The sequence below is a fragment of the Leptopilina heterotoma genome, unplaced genomic scaffold (genome assembly GCF_015476425.1).
Source record: "Leptopilina heterotoma isolate Lh14 unplaced genomic scaffold, ASM1547642v1 Lhet_237, whole genome shotgun sequence".
NCBI classification, from domain to species: domain Eukaryota; kingdom Metazoa; phylum Arthropoda; class Insecta; order Hymenoptera; family Figitidae; genus Leptopilina; species Leptopilina heterotoma.
In genome coordinates this window covers 2,233,225-2,259,204 of record NW_025110953.1, presented here as the reverse complement: position 1 = coordinate 2,259,204, position 25,980 = coordinate 2,233,225, and the positions used below count along the sequence as shown (strand labels likewise).

The following is a 25,980-nucleotide window of genomic DNA, read 5'->3' as shown; positions in this document are numbered from 1 at the left end:
CGGACAAAGGAGGTCGAACGGGAATAAATTATTATTGACTAGTGTGGCGTTTGAGAATACGCGTGGGTGCAATAAGTGTGAACACACCCTAAGGAAGCAAAGTAAAGTCAGAAAGAGTAGCTCACCCCGTCCTCGATGGTTCGTCGGCCGCGCGGCCTTCAAAAACCAGGGCGCTCATATCGAGAAGGAGAAAAGGTCCATAGTGCCAAGAGAAGTTCATGAGAGAGTAGAATTTTTCTTTTTTTTTCTCTCTCTCTCTCTCTCTCTCTCTTTTCCAGGGGAAATAACTTTTATTATCAAGAGCGCATTCACACAAATCTAATCTTTAACTCTATAAGAAAACTTTAACATCAATCAAATTCAAAACTTGGGAAAAATTTCGTTTTACCCCAAACTAGGTCATTTTCGGTATTTTTCTTACAATTCAGTTCAGTTCTAAGTTATGTACGTGTACATACAAATGTATAAATAAATAACATTATAATCATAAAATAAAATATAAACAAATAAATAATTATAAATAAAGAATAAATAAATTAGTTAATTAATAACAATAGTAATATATTATAATAAAAACAATAATATTATTGTTTTTATTCAAATTCCTCAAAAAAATTCAATTATGCTGATAAAATTCTTTATGATAATTCAATAATAATTTAGAGAAACATTCATTTATTTAATAAATTATTTATTTCTGTATTGTATTAAAAATAATTGAAACCCTGTGAAGAATTTTATTAATTCATAAAAATAATTAAATTCTTGCAGACGAATTTTATCAAATTTCTTTTTAAACAATTGAAAACCTGCGAAGAATTTTATTATTTATGAAAATAATTGAAATCCTGCAACGAATTTTATTACATTTTTTTTAAATAATTGAATTTTTTTGAGAACTTTTATTAAAATAGTAGATTTTGAAAATATTTGAATTTCAACGAAGAATTTCATTATATTCGTGAAATGTAATTAAATTCTTGCAAAAAATTTAAGAAAACAATCCCATTTTTCAAGAAATTCATTTAAAAATTATATTAAAAATAATATTGAAATCCTCAGAAAAATTTTATAATTTATGAAAATAATGGAATTCTTACAACGAATTTTATCAATCTTTTTTTAAATAATTGAATTCATGTGAAAGATTTTATTACTTGTAAAAATAATTGAATTCCTGCAATGAATTTTATTTCAATAAATAAATTCTTTTGAAATCCTTTATTAAAATAGTATATTTTGAAAATTTTTGAATTTCAGCGATAAGAATTTCATTATTTGTGAAATATAATTGAATTCTTGTAAAAAAGGTTTGAAGATAATTTCAGTTTTCGAGAAATTTATTTAAAATTGTATTAAAAATATTTGAAACCCTTGTTAAGAATTTTATTATTTATGAAAATAATTGAATTCTTGCAACGAATTTTATTATAATTTTTGTAATTAATTTAATTTTTTTTGAAAAATTTTATGGAAATTTAAATTTTTATAAAACATGAAGATATCAATTGAGGGGCTGGATGCTATAATGTGTTACGCGTGAACACACGGCCAGTCAGTTGGGTCATGGAGAGAAAATTTTGAAGTTGTTCTAAATAAATTTAAAATTATTGTTTCTTGTTCAGAATGTCAAGGCGAAACTTTTTTTCTAATAAAATTTTTTTATATAATTTTTTGTTTTTAAGTAAATTGAGAAAAGCGTGATTTTTTAACCTAAAAAATTTTAATGAATTTTTGACTTCAACTCGTGATTACTTCGTTAAATATTAATATTTTTCCACGAAATTTACACACAATATTCTTCAAACTAGTTCAAAAGTGAAACAATATTTAATAATTTTTCAAAAAATTCTATGTCTAAGTAAATAATTATTTAAATAATTTTGCCGGAAAAATGATTATCCTATTTTCAATTGGAAAAGTTGAGTGACGAATTTTCGTTTTCGGAAAACTTCCAGTGACTAAAATGTTCATCAATATGTTAGGAAGTTTTTTGGAAAATTTTTCGTCATTTGATAATAAATTAAAGAAAATAGAGCAATTTTAACAGTGTCGCGCTCTGCTGTAAAATTACGGCGTGGCCGCGCACGTGTGGAATGGCCGCCATTACAAGACCAATGTATACAGTGAGTCAATGTTTACGTTTACAGCAGAGCACGACGCTGTTAAAATTGCTCTATTTTCTTTAATTTACTATCAAATGACGAAAAATTTTCAAAAAAACTTCCTAACATATTGATGAATATTTTTGTCACTGGAAGTTTTCCGAAAACGAAAATTCGTCACTCAACTTTTTCAATTGAAAATAGCTGCATCATTTTTCCGGCACATTTATTTAAATAATTATTTACTTAGACATAGAATTTTTTGAAAAATTACTAAATATTGTTTCACTTTTGAACTAGTTTGAAGAATATTGTGTGTAAATTTCGTGGAAAAATATTAATATTTAACGAAGTAATCACGAGTTGAAGTCAAAAATTCATTAAAATTTCTTAGGTTAGAAAATCGCGCTTTTCTCAATTTACTTAAAAACAAACAATTATATAAAAAAATTTTATTAGAAAAAAAGTTTCGCCTTGAAATTCTAAACAAGAAACAATAATTTTAAATTCATTTTGAACAACTTCAAAATTTTCTCTCCATAACCCAACTGACTGGCCGTGTGTTCACGCGTAACACATTATAGCATCCAGCCCCTCAATTACTTCGAGTCGAAGTCTCGGAGTGATTGATATCTTCATGTTTTATAATAATATTCTTCTAAGTTGTTGAATTTTAAAAATGTTTGAATTTGAATGTTTTGAAGAATTTTAATTTTTAATTTTAATTTTTTTTTTCTCATATGAGAAAATAATAATTAAATACTTATTTAAAAATTTAGTTATTCATGTTTTTGAATAATTTTACAATTAAAGAAATTCGTAAGTAAATGTAATAAAACATTTTTTTTTTTTTTTGGTATTTAATAATTTTTAGACTGAATCAGAATATTCTTTAGGGTCAGGAAAAAAGTCAAAATTTTCTTTGGAAATCAGGGAAAAGTCATGGAAGAACAAATTAAAATATTTGTATTTACTAATCGCTACCAATAATTAGTTATTTTTCACTAATTAGGTATTCGAATACTATTTCCTTCTTTATTTACTAATAATTTAATTATTAGTTTTATTATTTAATATAAAAATTATTTATTATTTACTAGTTTATTTATTATTTACTAATAATTTTTTTATTAGGAAAAATTAGTTAAAATAAATATGGTTTCAATAATTATTATAATTATATATTTATATTTAAATATACATTAATTAAAAACAATTTTTAACTTTTTATTATTTCTTGCGAAAAATTTGAGGAAGAAATTCAAAGGTAGAAAATTAAGGGAAGTAGTAAAGCGTCGCTGTCTATATAAAAGGCCGACTCAGAAAATTTGTTTAATAACCACTGATTGAGTTTAATTAGTGTTTCAATAAGTATAATTAGTTAATTAGTAAAAAAATTGTCAATTTTCAAAAAAGCAAACTTTAATATTTTGATAAAGCTTTCGATCAAGTTCAATTAATAAGTAAAAAAAAGGAAGAAAAGCGAATATGGAATAGAATGTAAAATTTTTCAGAGTATAAATTTTTTTCAGTATTTAATAATTATTGTTGGCGATTTAATTTAGTAACAAAGTGACCTGAAGCTCGCATATAAACTGGAATCAGTTTCGCCTTGATGATGCCAAAGTCCAAAAGACTCCGACATTGATGAGTGAGAAACTCTGGCAGCTGCTCTCAGAAATAGGACAATGTGCGCGAAAAACAAGATCCACTAGTTAAAAGCCGCGCTTTTAATTACGTGTAACGCGAGGTTCACGATATGAGATTTCCATCCGCTTTGTAATGAACCATAAGCCAGCAAACACACACACACACACACACACATAATCGTCGAATCACAAAAAGCAACAGTGCATGAGAGAAATTTGATATTATATATATGTATCAATTTTGTTTTCCCTCAAATTAATTCAAAACTCTTGTTCCAAAAGAAAATGAAGATGTAATTTATTTATTATTATCAAAATGTTTAACAACTAATTTTTCACCTACTCTCTAAATTTGAATTAGTAAAAATTTTTTACTGATTTTAATTAGTAATTAACTTTTTGCTTATTTGAGTTAGTAATTTTTACTAATAAATAAGTAGAAATTACTATTAATCAGTAAAATTTACTACTCTCTAAATCTGAATTATTTAAAAATAACTAATTATTAGAAAAATCGTGGCTGACTTTTTTCTTCAGCAATTTGTAAAAACTTACTAATCATTAGTAAATAAATAACTACAACAACAGTAAAATTTCACTAATTCAATTAGTTACAAAAAATTTCATTTATTATTAGTATTTGACATAACAATCATAACAATTATTATTGATTGACTTTCTACTACGAAATTAATTATTTTTAATTAATTCAAATTTAGAGAGCAATTCAAAAGCAAAAGTCAGTCACTAATTCAAATATAAAAATAGTAATTTTTAATAATTCATTAGTAAAATTTATTAATTAAAATTTAGAGAATATAAATAAATTTATTAAAATTAATTAAAATGGATAAAGATAATTTAAAATGAGAATTAAAAAATAAATAAAATTAATTGAAATGATTATAAAATTAATTAGAATAAATCTAAATAATTCAAAATTAGTTAAAACAAAACGAAGTAATTCAAATTTATTAATTAATAAAAGGAAATTAATTATTGAAAATAATTCGCAATTAATTAAAATAAATTTTAATGATTTAAACTAATAATTTAGAATTAATTTAAATAAAGTTAAATCATTGGCAATATAGTAGGTACAAAATTAAAATAAATTCCAGTTGTTACTCACTCAATAGCCCTTTCAATCGAGGTAATGAAGAATAAATTGACTCACCTGGAAGAAAAAAATTATTATATTATTTTTTTATTCTTATTATTATTATTCTTTTTATTTCTAATATTATTATTATTTATTATTGAGAGCATAAAAAAATTATTAACATAAATTATTACGAAACTAAAAAGTTTCGTAGTGGTAACATAAATTAATTAAAATAAACATGTAAATAATTTAAAGTATAATTAGAAATAAATAATTAAAATTAACTAACATAAATTCAAGTAATTGAATATTTGAAAATTAGGAGTGTAAATAATTAAATAATTTAAATTAAATAAATAACTCAAACACATTTTAAAATTATTAATTGAAATTCATTTTTATATTTAAATAGTACAAAATTAATAATTGCAAATAAATGAAATAATTGCAAATAATTAAAAATAATTAAACTTAATTAAAAATTAATCATTAAAATTACATAACCCAAAATTCATTCAAATAATTGAATAATTCAAAATTATTAATTGAAAATAATTGAAATAAATCCAAATGATTTAAAACTATTAACAGTAATTAATTAGAATGAATCTTAATTATTGAATAAATCAAAATTAATCATTAGAATTACATAAAAATTCATTGAAATAATTGAATAATTCAAAATTAATAATTGAAAATAATTGAAATAAATCCAAATAATTTAAATTATTATCTGTTATTAATTAGATTGAATGTTCATAATTAAATAGTTAAAAATAATTCAATTAAAAATATTAAATAATTGAAATAAATGAAAACACCTGAGAATTGAATATTTAAACATTTTTTATTGAAATAAATAGAATTGAATCCAAATAACTGAATAATTCAAAATTAACAATTAAAAATAACTGAAATGAATACCGAATTAATTATAAAATTGATTGAGTCTGAAGAAACAGTTGAAATATTTTTATTTAGTACATATAATAAATGACTAATATATTAATGACAATGGCGCTTTGTGAAGATATATTTTCTCTTCAAGTGGCATAATTATAATGGACTGACTGGGTCATGTACTTTTAATTGATGAAGTAAAGTAACAGGTTTATTGTAAAACGCACATTGGATGAGTGCATTGTGAACTAGTAGATGCGTCATGATTTCGTCATCAAGAATCATTCTTACTTTCCGTGGGGAACTCCATTTGAAAACGAACTCAGGCGGAGTCGACCTCATGAAAGGCCTTGCGTTAAGACCCAGCAGAGTCGTCGATGATTTCGCGAGCGTGTGGGATTTCATTGAGCTCCTTTGTCAATTGCAACTATCATTTACAACTAATTACACATCCTCCTTTTATTATCATCATCATCCTCAAACTAAACTCATTTTCACTTGCTTTCTTGCCGTCGAATTTCACCAGAAATTTTTTCAATTAAATTTATTTATTTATTTATTTATTCAAAAATATATTTATTAATAAAAAATAGATTTAAATACGAGGACTCAAGAATTCACATAAAAATTAATAAATAAAAAAATATTAAATTGACTAATTAATTTAGTCTAATTTTCGATTAACCGAATTATTATTATAAATATAATTATTACTAGAAAATGTTACGCGCGGAACGTGCTATTCAAATTATTATTATTCTACAAATTAAAAATTTTTTATTTTCAAATATGAATTTTTGAATAATTTTAGATTTAAACTTTAAAAAAATTCAATTATTAACTAATTTACTATATAATTATTCTTGTTTATAAATTTCAAGAATTTTAATAAAATTCTTCGCAAGAATTCAATTATTTTCATAAATAATAATATTGTTCGTAAGAATTAACTTATTTTTAAAAGTAGTAATTTTTTTTGCAAAAAATCACTTATTTTTGAACAAAATATTAATAAAATTTCACGAACGAATACAATTATTTTCTAAAGTTTTAATAAATCCTTCAAAACAATTAAATAATTTTTTTAAAAAGTAAAATCTTTGCAAAAAATCAATTATTTTTAAAAAAAATTTTACGAAAGAATTCAATTTTTTTAATTCGTTATAAAATTATTGCAAAAATTTAATTATTTTCTAAAATTTTAATAAATCTTTCGAAACAATTTAATTATTTTTTTAAATAGTAAAATCTTTGCGAAAATTCAATTATTTTAAAATTATAATAAAATTTCACGAAAGAATTCAATTTTTTTCTCCATTTTTTATAAAATTTGTCAAAAGAATTCAATTATTCTCTAAAATGTTATTAAATTTGTAGAAAAAATTCAATTATATCTATAAATAGTAAAATCTTTGCAAAAATTGAATTATATTACATAAATTTCGTTCTTTTTGAAAGAATTCAATTTTTTTCTTAATTTTTTATAAAATTTGTGAAAGAATTCAATTATTTTCTAAAATTTTAATAAATACTTCGAAAAAATTCAATTATTAGATTGAGAACAGCCCGTATATTTGAATAAATAAATTAAAAATTATATTTATAAATAGTAAAATCTTTGCAAAAATTCAATTATATTCAATAAATTTCGTTTTTTTAAAAGAAATTCAATTTGTTTCTCCATTTTTAAATAAAATTTGTCAAAAGAATTGAATTATTCTTTAAAATGTTAATAAATACTTCGAAAAAATTCAACTATGGGAATGGGCACAGTCCGTATATTTGAATAAATAAATTATATTTATAAATAGTAAAATCTTTGCAAAAATTCAATTACTTTCTAACATTTTAATAAATCCTTCGAAACAAATCAATTATATTTATAAATTGTAAAATCTATGCAAAAATTCAATTAGATTCAATAAATTTTGTAAAATTTTCAATTTCACGAAAGAATTCATTTTTTCTTAATTTCTCTTTAAAATTTGTCCAAAGAATTCAATTATTTTCTAAAATTTCAATAAATTCTTCGAAGCAATTCAATTATTTTATTTTACAGTAAAATCTTTGCAAAAATTCAATCATATTCAATAAATTTCGTTTTTTTTTAAAGAATTAAATTTTTTTCTCCATTTTTTATAAAATTTGTCAAAAGAATTCAATTATTATTTTCTAAAATTTTAATAAATTCTTCGAAAAAATTCAATTATATTAATAAATAGTTAAATCTTTGCAAAAATTCAATTATTTTCTGAAATTCTAATGAATTCTACGAAACAATTAAATTATATTTATAAATAGTAAAATTCTTTGCAAAAATCCAATTATATTCAAAACAATTTCAGGAAGGAATTCATTTTTTTTTCTTAATTCGTTATACAAATTTTCAAAAAAATTCAATTACTTTCTAAAATCTTTGCAAAAATTTAATAACTAATTGTTTAATTTCAATTATTTTCAAAATTTTTAATTAAAATTATTTAAAGAAACTCCATTATTTTTAAAAAAAATTCAAAGAAATTCTTGAAAAAAAATTTAATTAAAATTTTCAAAAATTTTAACAAAATTCTTCTTTCTTCTTTGTATTTTTCAGTATACAATTGAAATAAATTAATAAATAATAACAATAAATAAATGAAAAAAAAATTAAGAAAGTGAGTGAAGAATTCAACAAATGATTGTGAAAATAAATCTCCGGGACCATCTGAGACAAAAGAGACTTTCATTTTTTCTAATTAAAGCAATGCAACTTTTACTCCTTGGCAGAGGAGCCAAAACGTATACATATATATACATCATAGTGAAAGTGTGAAAGTATATTGTAAAAGGAAATTTTTCACTCCTCAAGGAATATTCGCACGATTCTCAACTACATGGGATAAGAAACAGAAACAAAGACGCAGATAACAGCATCAAAGAAGGTAGACTGATTTCGTAAGTGCACGAATCAATTTATGACTGCCTAGGGGCAACATTCGCGTAATTTAGATACTTCATGTATGGCTCAAGTGGAGCTCGTCGAGAATAATTTGCATAGTCAAGACAAGACAGTAAACAATGTATAGTTGAATATACAATTTTAAATTTTTTCTCTTATTTTCTCCCTCGCACAAATGTCAGATTGATTTTGTACAAAAGTCATCGTTGCAGTCAAATTATATGCCAAAAAGTAATATAGGTGAAAAATAATAAGCAAAAAAAAGCAGATGCTGCAAGAAAAAAGCGAACAAAAAAATGCAAATAAATGCAACTAAAGATGCAAAAAAGTATGCAAAAGAAAATTCAAGAAAGATGTAAAACAGACCAAAAAAAAATGCAGGAAAGATGAAATTAAGTAATGAAATTATAATATGCCAAATATTAAAATAATAGGCAAAGAGAGAGATGCTGCAAAAAAATTATGATCCACAAGTTTTGAATGTTCAAATGAACGAAAGATTTTTTATTAGAAATATTTTTATAAATAATTTATAAAAATTTACTGTTGTCAATAAAAATTAAAAACTTAGATTTTACACTTAGAAACTTTATAAATAATTCTTTTTACAGTGACACAAAATTATTGTAACAAAAATTTAAATTGGAGAAGAAATAAATAAATTTCGTTCATTTGAACATTCAGAACTTTAGAATCATAAAAAATTCAAGAAAGAAAAAAGTGCAAAAGAAAATGCAAAAAATGAAGAAAAGAAACAAACAGGACTAGAATTTGCAAACTGAAAATCTGTTTAAATCGGAATTGTATTAGGTATCAAAATCCAAATCGAAATCCCGACGGAATTTCCAAAGGAAAATTTCTGGAATCACTTTCCAATAAATCTTTCCACGTGAATAATTAATAATTAATTAAGAAAAAAAAATGAATTATTAAAAAGAAAAGAAACTTTAGAACATTTGTTGTTTTCTTAAGAACAGCTGAAAGAACATATATAATATTTGAAATGCATAAACGATTTATAAATGCTCTCTAAAGTATATATAAAAGATAATACGTGTGGATGCAATATTTACGTCAAATAGGTGTAATAAACATATTTGTGCAATGTTAAAGAGATAATTTTCCATTGGAATATCAGTAAAAGGAGAAGGTTTCACTGTATATTCAAACGGGTGTGGGAACAGTGACGCGACAGGTCATTGAACTCGTTGGCGCAATGAAACTAGAAACTTTCAAATTTGCACTTCATAGAACCAATTAAATGACCGGGTCGTAAAATTTAACGGACCTGTGCGGAAAATATGTATATATATATATATATATATATATATATATATATATATATATATATATATATATATATATATATATATATAATTATCCACCAACTTCAAAAGATTTATTACTGTCTTATGTAAGTGTTCAAAATTCACGTGCGCAATATATTTAACAATAAAAATAAATGTAAGCAAAAAAAAAAACATCACTAGGTTCATCTATACTATGTTAAAGATATACTTTGTGAGAAGAGGGAGTCACATTTTAACTCTAAGGTATGAAAGTTTGGATTTTATACAAGTAACGCCCTTTTGGATTTGAAGGAAAAGGAGTAAAATTCAGAGAGTTAAAATTTTACTCCCCTTTTTTAACTCCTTGACTAAATGTAATTGTGAAATTACTTCGAAGAGTTAATCATTAATTAATGATTAACTCTTTTTATTCCACTCCTGTTTAACACACATTTTGAATAGATTTTGAAGTCGACAATTTTTACTCACTACTCTGGTTGCCATTTACTCCCAAAATTTTATAAAAAAAAACAAATAAACTGTTAATTAAAATAAGAAATACTTCCTCTATGAGGAAGCAATATATGAAATAATGAGGTAAATAAATAAATAAATAAATAAATAAATAAATAACTGAATCATTAAATAACTAACTAAAAAATAAATAACTAAAATTAACTTCTTGAAAATTATTCTCATCATTTCAATTCAATTATTATTTTCTTGAATAAATTTTTCAATGATATTCTTCTTTAAATCAATGTTTTTTAATAATTTTTGAAAAAGTTCTTCCTTGAGAACTTTTAAATCAATTTGTTTACAATTCAATTTTACGAGAAATTTCAATTATTCGGAAATTCTTCAATTTTATTAGAAAATAAAAATTTTTAAATCATTTAAAAAGCAATCAATAACTTATAAGAATATTTTTATAAAACATGCAGAAAGCGATTACTCCGAGTCGAAGACTCGGAGTGATCGATTTCTTTATGTTTTATAATAATTAAAGATGACCGAGTGAAAAAATCATTATTTTATATAATAGGAATTTTTTTTTACTGTAATTTTTTCAAAATTATTTTCATCATTTTAATTCAATTATTATTTTCTTGAATTTTTAACTAAAATTCTTCTTTAAGGGCATTTGAACCTTGATGACGTTTCAGTTTGTGCAAAGCATGTGTGACGTCATCAAGTTTCAAATGCCCTTAAATCAATTATTTTTAATAATTATTGAAAAAGTTCTTTGAGAATTTTCATATCCATTGGTTTACAGTTCAATTTTACGAAACTTCGATTATTCGGAAATTCTTCAATTAAATAAATAATAGAAAGTAAAAACTTGAGATAATTTCAAAAAAAAAAAATCAATTAAACTTGGTAAAAAAATTAATTCAACAGAATTATTAGTTAATTAACAGAAAACAGAAAAAATTCAATTATATTTATAAATAGCAAAATCTTTGCAAAAATTCAAGTGCATTCAATAAATTTCGTTTTTTTTAAAAGAATTCAATTATATTCAACAAATTTTGTGAAATTTTCAATTTCACGAAAGAATTCAATTTGTTTCTTAATTCGTTATAAAATTTTTCAAAAGAATTCAATTACTTTCTAAAATTATTCATAAAATTCGATTATTTTCAAAATTTTTAATTAAAATTATTTTAAAAAACTCCATTATTTAAAAAAATTCAAAGAATTTCACCAAAAAATGTAATTAGAATTTTTTAAAATTTTAACAAAATTCTCCCCTAGAATTTAATTATTCTTCTAAATAATAAAATTCTTTCAAAATTCAATTATTTCTAAAAATTCATGATATAATTCTTTAAATATTCAATTATTATTTCTTAAAATTCAATTCTCATAACAAATTTTATCAAAATTTTTTTTAAATAATTGAATTCTTCTGGAAAATTTTTGAAAATAATTGAAATTTTGCCAAGAATTTTATTAAAAATTTTAAAAATAATTGAATTTTGGACCAAATTTTATTATTTATAAAGATAATTGAAATTTTGACGAGCATTATTTTTAATTTTTGAACATAATTGAATTTATTCATAAAATTTTATTACTTCTGAAAATAATTGAATTTCTGTACCTAATCATTTGTAACTTCTTAAAAATTCCATTGTTTAAGTGTTTTTAACTAATATTCATCTATAAATCCATTATTTTTAATAATTAATTCAATTTTAATAAAATTTTAAGAATAATTAGATTTTTTGAGGAATTCGATTTAAAATTATATTAAAAACAATTGAAATTCTGTAATGAGTTTTATTATTTACGAAAATAATTAAATTCCTAAAATGAATTTTATTATTTATGAGAAATAATTGAATCCTTGTAAAAAATTCTATTATTTATAAAAATAATTGAATTTCTCTGAATTTTTTATTATAATTTATAAAAGTAATTATAAATCTTTGCCTAGAATTTCATTTAAATAAAAGATATTAAAAATCATTGAATTGAGGAAAATTTTTTTGAAAATAATTTAAATTTTTAGGAGAATTGTTTTAAATTTTTGAAAATAACTGAATTTCGGACCAAATTTTATTATTTATAAAGATAATTGAAATTTTGACGAGAATTATTTTTAATTTTTGAACATAATTGAATTTTTTTCAAAGAATTTGATTACTTTTGAAAATAATTGAATTTTTGTACCTAATCATTTGTAACTTCTTCAAAATTCCATTTTTTTTAAGTGTTTTTAACTAAAATTCTTCTATAAATCCATTATTTTTTAAAATTAATTCAATTCTAGTAGAATTTTAAGATTAATTACATTTTTCGAGGAATTCGATTTAAAATTACATTAAAAATAATTGAAATTCTGTAATGAGTTTTATTATTTACGAAATTAATTGAATTCCTATGAATTTTTTATTATTTATAAAAATAATTATAAATGTTTGCGTAGAATTTTATTCAAATAGTAGATATTAAAAATCATTGAAATGAGGAAATTTTTTTTGAAAATAATTGAAATTTTAAGGAAAATTGTTTTCAATTTTTGAACATAATTGAATTTTTGCAAAGAATTTTATTAGTGCCTTTAACTACAATTTATTCTTCTATAGAATTCGTGATAATTTTATAGTTTATGAGGCAAACTTTTAAAGTAGATTTTTAACTCGAAATACTTTACTCCCAACTCCCGATGCCATTTACTCTCTAAATTTTACACTGTATTGAAATTAGAGTAATTAAATTAATGAAATTAATTAATTAATTAATTGATATTAAAATGATTGAACTATTAAAACCATAGATTAAAGGTCGTCGGAAAAATATTCCTTAATACAGGAAAATAACAAATATCATAGAAAATTATTTCGTGTTGTACTTTAACTTTTGTTTTATGTGACATGCGTAATAATTTCTAAAATACTAGCGGACTATTTGAACTGTTAGGAGAAAACTTGTCTTGTGTAATGCAGTTTATAAATAATATATATAAAATAACTCAAGACGCTAAATTTGTATCACTTTAAAGTTTTACTACTGTCAAACACAATTTTATATGCGCTCGGAGACAATATCTAGAGGCTAAATAATGAATGCTAGGTGTTCGAAAATAAATCCAGTTCTCTTAAATACAAAAAAGGAGTCACGAGAAAATGAAAATATTTTTTTTTATAAAAACTGTGGGAGTCATTTTTGGGATTAAATAGGTAGTTTTAAATATTTTAAATATTCCAATATTATAATATTATATTTAAATATTTTAAAATATTTGCTAAGTTAAAAATATTTTTTCAAAATTGATTTTAAGCGGTTCTAACTTTTTAGCTAATTTTTATTTTCTTTTTTCAATATCCTTAATACAGTAGAGTTAAATGTCATTATAGAGGAATTATCATTTTCCAAATCTAAATTAATAAAATACTAAACTAAGAAATAAGGTTTTTAATTGTCTTTATATTCTTTTTTTTAATGAAGAATACTATTTTTTAGTAGTATTCTGTGTTGAATCAAAATTATTATATTTAATTCAAAAATAAATTTTCGGTTGACTGTACTATTATGTTTGATAATTCTGTTTGATTCAAAGATATTGTCTTTTCAGTGACAGAACTCGAAAATTGAATTAAATTTACTTTTCACTGGATTGTAGTCTTTATAGAAAAAAAAACCTTTTTTTTATAATGGATAAAAAAACAGAAAGGGAATAAAAAATTCAACAAAAGCGTCTATCGCTTCATAATAAAGGAAGATAAACTCCAATTACAAATTACATAAAAAATTGAACACATTCCCATGGATCATATATTTATAAATACGAATTCCGCTTGGAGCAAGATATAAAGATCGTGACTATGGGAACATTGCGTCTATGTATATATATATACTCTCTCCAACGAGAGTATAACTACACACGTCCTACACTTTGCCACAAGATAATATTGGTATGTATCTGTGCATTAGCACTGGAAAGTCCAAGGATACACCGCCCACAAATGAGTATTTCATTATATATATAAATGTGTACATATATATAGTTGCGATGATACTTGCGAAATTTCACTAGTGCAACTCGATATATCTAGGTCCAATATATAATACACAACACATCGATTTTCGATTTTCGATTCTCTCTCTAAATTAAAATAGACATAAGTCACGAATTGACTTGTACACATATAATAGCGATCACATTGATATAAATGATTGGACAATACTCAATATATATATAAGTATGTATAGTACACCTATATATGCGCATGTATAGGTACTAAGTAGTTTGGATCAAGTCGTGAAGATTACGTTATTTTAAACTTCACCGTGTCACTGAACCCGAGACACGGTTTTAATCGATTGTTGCGTATACTCTATTGCACTCGAGAGTTGATCAGTCGGAGAATTTCATTTCATTTTCATCGTTTATATATGCGTTACACAAGACATGCAAATTTTACCTAGACATAGTAATTCCCTTGTCGTGAAAACGAGAAATTAGGTATCACTGTGATTAAACACTGAATCCTATTACACTCGCCACATTTTTTTTCTTCTTCTTCTTTTTCTTTTTTTAATGTCGCAATATTCTCATTATGTAAAGTGTGTGTGTGTGTGATAAAAATTATTTCGCTCGTTAAAAAAATGGCGAACCTATTTTTTTTTCGAAAAAAAAGAAAACAAAACAATAACCTTTGTTGCAGAGGAGAATTAATTGGTTTAAAAAGTGTACATTGGACTACTGTTATTGTTAATTAGTTTATTAGACAATTAAATTATTTTATTTAAAACGTTCTTTTTACAAAATTAGAATTTTAAGATTCTGAACGTAAAAAGAAAATAAAATTCATTATTTAATGATTAATTAAATAAAATTACGATGAAAGAAAAAAGAAAGAAAAAAAATTTTAATATTTACTGTGCATTGTAAAAAATTTAGAAACAATTTAAGAAATATAGTCAAAAATATTTAAACTATAAAAGAAAGGAAATTAAAAAAATTCAAAGTAATGAAAATACAAAGTAGAAAAATTGAAAGTAGAAAAAATTGAAAGTAAGAAAGAAAATTTAATTAAAAAAGAATTAAAAGTAAAAAAAATCCAAAGTAGAAAAAACTGAAAGTAAAATAATTAAAATTAGAAAAAAAATCCAAAGTAAAAAAATCCTAAAAAAAATTGAAAATAAACAAATTCATAGTAAAAAAATTTTTTTTAAAACTAAATTAGGAACAATTCAACGTTAAAGAAATTAAAAATAAAAAAATTCAACGTAAAAAAATTCAAAGAAAAAAAATCCAGAGTAGAAAAAATTAAAAATATAAAAGAATTGAAAATAGAAAAATTTAACGTAAAAAAATTCAAAGAAAAATAATCCAGAGTAGAAAATTTAAAGTAAAAAAATCCAACGTAGAAAAAATTAAAAGTAAGAAAAATTGAATAATATATAAAAACTCAACGTACAAAAATCCATAATTAAGAAAAATTGAAAATAAATAATTTAAAGCAAAAATTAAAAGAAAAAATTAAAAATAGAAGAAATCTAAAGTAAACAAAAATTTAAAGTAAAAATTGAAAGTATAAAAATTCAAAAGTAAGAAAAACTGTAAATAAAAAAATTCAACGTAAAAAAATCCAAAGTAAGAAAAATTGAAAGTAAAATAATTAAAATTAGAAAAAAATTCAAAGTAGAAAACTCCAAAATAGAAAAAATCTAAAGCAAAAAAAAATTCAATAAAGTAAAAAATCTAAAGTAAAAAAAATCCGAAGTTAGAAAAATTCATAATAAAAAATTTAAAGTAAAAAAAATTCAAAGTAGAAAAAATCCAAAGTTAAAAATAATTCAAAGTAAAAGAAAGGAAATTAAAAAAAATTGAAGTAAAAAATCTAAAGTAGAAAAAATCCAATGTAAGAAAAATTCAAAGTAAAAAAATTCAAAGTAGAAAAAATTCAAAGTAAGAAAAATTCAGAATAGAAAAGTTTAAAGTAAAAATTTAAAAACAGTAAAAAAATTTGATAGTAAATACAAAAATTTTGATAGTAAATAAAATATTCTTCGAAAAAATTGATTCGAAATTTTTCAGAATCAAAAATCAATAAATTCCTTAAATGCGAAAAATAGTTAGGAATTTAGGATCAAATCTCTTTCTCCCTCTTCAGATTTCTTCATCCTCGACTCAATGAAATAACCAAAAAACAAAAAAGAAATCGACATTATTTTGAATATAAAATAAGATTATCTTAATGGATTAAAATTTCAAGTGGAACAAAGTCATAAACAGAATTCAGGCTATTTCTTTAACAATGAACAAGTGGAGTTTACTGCAGAACAGTTGTTATGTCGATATAAAGGCGAGGTAGAACTTTTGAGAGCGAATCATATTATTTGCTCTTTGCATTCGCATCTAAGTAGGCCACCTTTGAGGAAAGTCAATTAATCATCGGTAAAGCAGTAATAAAGATTAGAAACCGTCATCGAGTTTGCAAGTGCAAAATGGTTTTTTAAGAGTCACAAGCAATAATGTCATCATCAAAAAAATTCACTCATTCACTGAGAAATTCTTTTCATTTCTAAGAAAAAATGCGAAAAAAATCCTGTCGTTCACTACTTTTTGGAATTTTTATTTTAAATTTTGATCTTGATTTTTTAACTTTGATTCGGAATCTTGATATTTCACTTTCTATTTCTATTTTTTATTCTCAAACAAACGTTTACTTTATAGAATATAAAATAATTCAGGGAAATTTCTATCAGAAAGTTTTTTCTATACTGGAAAACAAAATTGAATTTTCACAAAAAGTTTCATAAAAAAATTGAATATATGAAAAGTTTACAAGAGGAGAAAAATTTATTATTCTTGATGTACCATCTTGGGGTTCAAAATTCGTAAGTTTTAGTCTTTGATCCTTTAATTTTCGAAGTAGAAAAATTTTCCGCTTAAATATTAACTAATTATTTAAAAAAAGTATTTATTAATAAGAATTAATTTCTCCTTTCATTTTTAACAAAGAAAAGAAATTAATTCGCCTGTCAAAATAAAACTGTTCAAGACAAATTAAATGTCCTTTATGTCAGAGACGCAAGTGATGGAATATCAGTTTCTTTTTTATGTAAGGGAAAGGATGTTAAAAATGACAAGTTGAAAAAAAATATTCGCACTCCTAGCCTTGAATTTGCCGTGTAGTTGGCAAATATTTGCCATACACGTGCTTTCCAAATAAATTCAGACACATCTTGAGCTAAAAAGAACAAAATTCCAATATGCACTCCTTTCGAGTTTAAAATCCATAAACAATCCTTCCAAACAAAAAAAAAAACAATTTTCCCTTCTTATTGAAAAGCAAATGAACAAAGTTTAAATTCACTCAAGTGAATAAAGGATGAGTTTGATTTAAAAAATGAAAGTACCATCGAGAAATTCTTTCTCCTCCTCCCCTTGACTCCCTTTCGAGATTCATCTGCAGTACACGTTCTCAGTTACAACGTCATCGTTACGAGAGAGATTTTTTTTCTCTCTCTTTTTTTTTGTACAAAGTTTGCTACTGGAGTCTGCTGATCTCGCAAAGTATTTCATCGGTGCAGTAGAGAGTATTACGTGAATGTGAGTGTAATATGTGTAACTTGCGTATACTATAACCGAAACTGTGTCCCACTAACGTCAGCGAACAACGACCTCCCATCAGCCACTTAATAAGTTTTCCGCTCACACTATTATCACACCACTAACCCACGCACATAGTTCTATTATATAAATTTTTCATTCAATAACAAAATTCTTCTATAAACGAAAGTATTTACTAATTGGAAAACTTTTTTCTAAATCTGATTAATATACTGTAACAAAATGGGGGGGAATTTTAACTATATATATATATTGTAGTTAAAATTTTACCCCTTTTCAGAAAAAGTCGTATTTTTCAAGGAGTTAAAGCAAAAGGGGTGTAATTTGTAAAGTTAGCATTTTAGTCCTCTACTTTTTAACTTCTTAAGAAAATTTAAGTTCGAAATAACTTCCAAGGAAGATGATCAGTTTTTCGTCTCAATTTAATATACTTAGAAAAACTGTGTACAATGAACTCTTCTTGTCACTGCTAAACTCACTTTTGGAGTAGATATTTAACTCGAAAAACTTTACTCCCCATTCTTGATGCTATTTACCATATAAATTTTCTATAGTGTAGTAAAAGGTCCACCTAATGAATAATAATTTTCGATAAATTTTAGTAGAATTTAACTATTTTATTATAGTGTTATAAGAAAAGGTGTAAAATTAAAAAAGTTCAAAGTTAACTCCATGAAGAGATAATTTAAATAGTAATATATGGCAGCGCGGGCATATTGAAGTAATTTAACTCCTCAGGGAGTACTATCTGTAAATTTAAAATAGTGACTGACTTTTTGCTTTAAAATTAGTAAATTTCACTAATAAACAGCAATTTTTACTAATTTTTTAGTAAAATTTACTAATTCAGAAGCAAAAAATCGGTCACTAATTTAAATTAGTAAAAAATTTTTACTTATTGAAATTTAGAGAGTAAATTAATTCCACTTTGGAGTAGATTCTTACCTCGAAAAATTCGACTCACAAATTACGATGACATTTGATCAATAAATTTTTTTAAATTTTAATTCTCTTTTTTACAGAGTAATTAATTTCATTTCACTTCATATTTAACACTATTTAACTCTATTTTTAACCCTATTTAACGTTATTTAGTTCTTTTTAACTATATTTAACGTTAATTCACTTTATATTTAAATATGTGTAAAACTGTATTTAACTCTATTTAACGCTATTTAACTTTTTATTTAACTGTATGTAAAACTGGATTTAACTCTATTTAATATTATTTAAATGTTGTGTTGAACTCTATTTAACATTGTTTTTACAACATTTTTCTTTTCTTAACTCTCTTTTCCAATAATTTACTATCTCACTTTTTGCTCCAACAGCGTGTGATATTTATAGAATTTTGTTTGGTGTTAAATTTTAACTCTCTTTTTATTTCTATTTAAAGCTAATTAACATTACATTTAACTGTATGTAAAACGGTATTTAAGTCTATTTAACGCTATTTAACTTGTTATTGAACTCTATTTAACGGTATTTAACATTTTGTTGAACCTTATTTAACAATAATAACACTTTTTTAACCCTTTACTTAATACCTCACTTAATAACAGCATCCGTGCAGTAAAAATATTTGAGTTAAAATCTACTCCAAATAGGGGTTAATTTACTCTCTTTTTAGTTTTAGTATATCAATATGGACACGCTGCCATATTTAACTGTTCAAACTAACTCTCAAAGCAGTTAAATATTTTATCCGAAAATTTTACTCTTTTTCCTGTTACTCCATCAACGTTCGACATTAATAGAATTAAATTGGGAGTTAAATTTTAACACTCTTTTTTACATTGTATTTAACTTTATCTAACTCTATGCATAACACTATTTAATTCTATATTTAACATTATTTAACTCTCTTTATAACACTATTCAACTCTATTTAATGCTATTTAACTTTTTATTTAACTCTATTTAACGCTATTTTAACTTTCTATTCAACTCTATTATTTTAAATTAATGTTTGTTTATCTTTATTTACTTCTATTGAACTTTCTTTAACTCCACATTTAACCCTATTTATATATTATTTAATATTATTTAACGTTACTTAACTCTATTTAACGCTATTTAACTTTATATTTAACTGTATTTAATTATATTTAACTCTATTTAACGTTATTTAACTTTCTGCTGAATTTCTTTTTAACGCTATATAACTGTATATTGAACATTATCCTTTAACTTTTTATTTAACTGCTCATTCTAAAAAATTTTAGAATCTGAATTAGTAGAATCTACTAACAAATAGTAAAATTTAACTATTTTTTAGTAGTTTTCATGGCCTAATGTTTTAATTTTCTTCTTATCACTATTTAACTTTTTATTTAACACTATTTTTACCTTTTAACATATTATTTAACTCTATTTAAAGATATTTAACTTTTTATTTAACTGTATATAACTATAAAACTGTTTCTAACTTTATTTAACGGTATTTAACTTTCCATTCCAAAACAATAACATTCCATAACAATACATAACTCTATACTTAACCCTATTTAACACTACTTAGCTCTCTTTTTAAATACATTTCTTACATTCATAAATGATGCCACGTTTTTGGAGGTAGGGGGGGGTCTCTACTAAACGTGACACAATGTATTTTTACATGTGAAATTGCATGAAATTGCGTGACAGGGGGGATGGGGGGTTTTAAATCCCGAAAAATTGCGTCACGTCATTTGTGAACGCTCCCTTTGACGTTATCTAACTTCTTACTTAACTGTATGTAAAATTGTATTTTACTTTATTTAACGATATTTAACATTATTCAACTCTACTTAACATTATTTATCTCTACTTAACGTTATTTAACTTTCTATTAAACTATATTTAACGCTATTTAACTTTATACTTAACTCTATTTAACGCTATTTAACTTTGTATTAAACTCTATTTAACACTATTCTTTTACACCCCTTTCCTTTTTTTTACTCACTGTTCTTTATTAAGGACTTTTGTTTTGACTCTGTAAAAATGGGAGTTAAAAAATTTAACTCCAAAAGTAATTTTTGTGAGTAAATGTCAATCAAACAATACGTTTATCATTTACTCCCTTTAGATTTATTTTACAACTACATAGTGAAGGAGTGAGAAAAGAGGAGTAAAATTTAACTTTCTAAATTTCGCTCCTTTTGCTCAACTCCAAACGGGACCAAAGGGATTTAAAAAATCCCGTTTAGAGTTACAATTTAACTCCCTTTTTTACAGTGTATGTCCAAAAATGTGCAAAATTTATAGAACCCTGTTGGGAGTTAAATTTTAACTCCTCTTTTTAATAGTTTAAGTACTAATAGTAAGTGCATAAATTTGTCTCACTTTTTCGACCAGCAGATGCCTCTATTGACGACTCTTCTCACAAGTACCGATTCGAAGACGATAATAGAGAGCAACTGAAGATATCTTTCTCGAGAAAAGAAAAATGACATTCATCCTAACCTTAATCTCTCTTTAATAAAACTCATTTCGAGTTTTCCTGCGACAAGTGGAGTTTGTTCGAGTGGAAATTCAGAGAAGAATCTTTAGAGTCAGAGAGAGAAAAGAAGAAGGAGAGAATCGAGGGAAAAAAGAAGAAGGACAGAAAAGTAGGAAAAGGAATTGACAAAGATCCTTCTTAATGGTCGCACTCGTCCCCATTTGGTGGAGCGTTTACGCTTCAGAGCACAAATCTGCGCCTACATTGATTTCATAAAAGGGGAAGTAGAAAAGAGGGTGGAAGCTGTGTGCGAGTCAAGTGGGGATAGCATAGAAGCGAATAGCAAGGGGGGTGGAAAACTGGTGCTAGGTTGGAATGGGGGGTGATGGTAGCCCGGATAAATCCTGACTCTGAGTTCGTCGGCCTCCAACGTGAGTGCGAACCAGGCAAACCCAACCTTCCCCCCTATTCCTTCCCTCCTTCCAACCCCCCTTCTCATCCCTATTCTTCGACCTATTTAGAAAGCAGAGATATTTGTATCGTAGGAGTAAATGTTCAATCTTGCCGAGTTAATTAAAAAATAGAAGATAATTTACAATCGTTTCTAATTCAAACTTGTCTTCTTTTTATTCTTCACTCCCCCCTCTTTACATATTTTTATAAAAGATTTTTCCTATTTTTAAAATTTTTTTATTAAATTCTCTCTCTACATGGCGGGGAAATTTGTATATGACGTCCGACGTTTTTATATTTAGAGCAAGAGAAGTCATTTTTATACAAATTAGAAAATGAAAATTGTACCTACGTATTTTCAAAAAATTTGAAAAATGGAAATTTTTTTTTTTTTTTTGCAGTTCGACGATTCAAAGCTATTAGAAATTAAAAACAAATTAAAATAATTCATAATGATTGATTCCTTAATAATAGAATAAAAGAAAAATGTTAATTTCTATCTCCAAAAGGATATCTATAAACGTCGCACATTTTTGGAGTTGAAGCAAAAAGGAGTAAAATAGTATGACTCACAAGGAAGTTAAATAAAACCCATTTTGAGGTAAACTTTTACTGCACGGATGCTGTTACTAAGTGAGGAGTTAAGTAAAGTGTTTAAAAAGTGTTCCCTATCGTTAAATAGGGTTCAAGAAAATGTTAAATAGCGTTAAATAGAGTTCAATAGAAAGTTAAATAACGTTAAATAGACTTAAATACTGTTTTACATACAGTTAAATACAAATTTAATTAGCTTTAAACAGAAATAAAAAGAGAGTTAAAATTCAACACCCAACAAAATTCGGTAAATGTTACACGCTGTTGAAGTAAAAGGTAAGAAAGTAAATTATTGGAAAAGAAAGTTAAGAAAAGAAAAATGGTGTTAAAACAGTGTTAAATAGAGTTAAACACAAAATTTAAATAATGTTAAATAGAATTAAATACAGTTTTACATATAGTTAAATAAAAAGTTAAATATCGTTCAATAGAGTTAAATATAGTTTTACACATAGTTAAGTATAAAGTGAATTAACGTTAAATATAGTTAAAAAGAAGTAAATAACGTTAAATAAGGTTAAATATAGAGTTAAATAGCGTTAAATGAAATTAATTACTCTATAAGAAAGAGAGTTAAAATTTAAAAAAGTGCCCTTTTTAGCACCGCGTTATGAAAATAAAGTTAAATATTGGATAAAAAAAGAGTTTAAAAGAGTTAAATAAAGTTCAATTAAAGTAAATAATGTTAAATATTGATTTAAATAGAGTTAAATATAAAGTTAAAATATCGTTAAAAAGAGTTAAATAGCGTTAAATAGAGTTAAATAAAAAGTTAAATATTGTTAAAAAGAGAGTTAAATAAGAAACAATGTTGAATCAAGTAAAATGTAAAAATAAATGTAGGGTTGAATAAAGTTTAATACACAGTAAAATAAGAGTGTTAAAATTTAACTCCCAACAGAATTCTATGTCGCACGCTTTTGGAGTAAACGAAAAAGGGTAAAATTTTGCGATTCAAAATTTAACTCCACTGAGAGTTAATTTGAACAGTGAAATATGTCAACGTGGACATATTAAAATAATATAACTCCCGAAAGAGTAAATTAACTGCCATTTGGAGTAGATTTTTATCTTCAAAATTTTAACTCCTTACTCTAGTTGCAATATAATCCCTAAATTGTTTACAGTAGAACATCTAAGCTTGCAGCAACATTGACAACATTGCTGTAAGTTTCACAGGAAAGAGTCAATTTTCCTAATCTTTCAGCAAGTTTTAATGCTGTTATGGTATTGTAACTTCACCACTTGTGAGAGAACTTGACTTATGCGCCAGTAAGCGTTCAAACTGAGAACTAACCCCGCGTATAATCTATATTCACAGAGAGGCCTTTACAATAATCAAACAATCTACTAAAAATCCCTGATGTTTATTGAATCGCAAAGAAATTGAAATGAATGACAAGAATAAAAAATGATATCATAAATAGCGACAACCCCTTTCCAGTTCGATTAGTTGGCATTGTGGATCCTAGAATAACTGAGTCGCATGGAAATCAATGAGAGTGATACTGGCGATATCGGTCATGCACAAACCAACACACACACGCATCCAAATACACAAACATGTAAATACACATTTTCAATAGATATATACGAATCACACACTCACACTCACACAAATATCGAAAAGAGACGTTCTAGCGAATAGACACTTGTTAAAGTCACAAGCAATCCTGTATGTATTACCTCGATGCGTGAATGTGTGTGTGAGTACAATTCGCCTAGATGTGTGTTTTGTGTGTTTGTGTGGATGTGTATGTGACGGCCTAGATTCTCTCGGGTTCAACATTCGCTATCGAGGTGAGTGCAGCTCGCTCGCTTGCTCAACGCAACGACCGACTAAGCTCCCTTCGAGCATCCGATTGAGAACATAACGTATATCCACGGGACCTTCTGGAAAATAAAAAAAAAGAACCTATATACACTCGAGCGAAAGCCCAAATTTTCTATTAGATCATTTTTAATTTCATTGGAGTAATACGATCCTGATGGAAATGGAATGAGAAGAAAGAGGAAAGTTTATATTTATATTGGTGAAAAGAGAGGCGAGTGTTTTGTAACTACACAGAGATTTTATAGAAGTAGCTTTTCGACTACATTTCGAGTTGTTGTAAAGGGAGTTGAACATAGAGTTAAATATAGAGAAATATGGAAATAAAATAAAGGGTATTTAAAATATAGTCACAGTTTTTCTAAGGATATCAAATTGAGACAAAAAAACGAATCAAAATGTTGCTTTGCAAATCTTTTGATATCAAATTGAGACAAAAAAAGAATCAGAATGTTGCTTCGCAACACTTTTGATTCGTTCTTTGTCTCAATTTGATATTCTTTAATGACTCCTAATATTTGACTCCTTTTGTTTTACTCTACTTAATTTATCTTACTTTTGGAGTAAATTTTTAACTTGACAAACTTTCCTCCCGATGTCTAAGGAGTTAATTTATTCCATTTTTGAGTCCATATTTAACTAGAAAATTTTTACTACCACTACAGTTGATATTAACTACTTAAATCTTTTCAGTACAGATTTAAATAGAGAGTTAAAAACATAGTTAACTAATGTTAAATAGAGTTAAAAATAATGTTAAATATTGGATTAAAAATGAGTTTAAAAGAGTTAAATAAAGTTCAATAAAAGTAAACAAAGTTAAATATTGATTTGAATAAAGTTAAATATAAAGTTAAAATAGCGTTAAATAGAGTTAAATATAAAGTTAAAATAACGTTAAAAAGAGTTAAATAAAAAGTTAAATAGCGTTAAATAGAGATAATAAAAAAGTTAAATAATGTTAAAAAGAGAGTTAAATAACGTCAAATAGAGTTAAACGTTAAATAGTGTTGAAATAAGTGTTAAATAACGTTAAATATAAAGTTAAATATTGTTAAATATAGTTCAATAGAAAGTTAAATAACGTTAAATAGAGATAAATAATGTTAAGTAGAGTTAAATAACGTTAAATGGAGTTAAATATCGTTAAATAAAGTTAAATACAATTTTACATACAGTTAAGTAAGATGTTAGATAACGTCAAATGTATTTAAAAAGAGAGCTAAGTAGTGTTAAATAGGGTTAAGTATAGAGTTACGTATTGTTATCTATAGAGTTAAATACTCAATAAAAGAGAGTGTTAAATATCGAGTTAAATACTGTTAAATTAAGTTAAATATAGAGTTGAGTATAGAGTTAAATAAAGTTAAATATAGTGTTAAATAGAGTTAAGTGAGGAGTGAAATATAGAGTGAAATTGAGATAAATTTAACTTCTCCAGATTTTGTTTGTTTAAATAACCGAAATTTTTTGTCGATATAAATTAAAAATACATTCAACAATAAATTATTACTGAAGGGAATAAAAGTCAAAAATGTAAATTAACCATTCTGTAAATTAATTTCGATCATTTGAACGATTGGAAATTTAGGGACAATTC

General features: G+C 24.3%; 1 protein-coding gene across 2 annotated transcripts in view; it reads right to left on the bottom strand.

Annotated features, from left to right (window-relative positions):
* Positions 1-25,980, bottom strand: part of LOC122502720 (uncharacterized proline-rich protein-like) — a 148,622-nt gene that overhangs the window by 28,255 nt on the left and 94,387 nt on the right. The window contains exon 2 of one of the 2 annotated variants that reach the window (XM_043612891.1): positions 4,828-4,931. The exons of the other annotated variant lie outside the window; for it this stretch is intronic. Within the exon in view, the coding sequence (XP_043468826.1) occupies positions 4,879-4,931 (53 nt within the window). The 3' untranslated portion in view covers positions 4,828-4,878. Of the gene's footprint in view, positions 1-4,827; positions 4,932-25,980 lie in introns of those variants that run through there. 2 annotated transcript variants of the gene reach the window in all.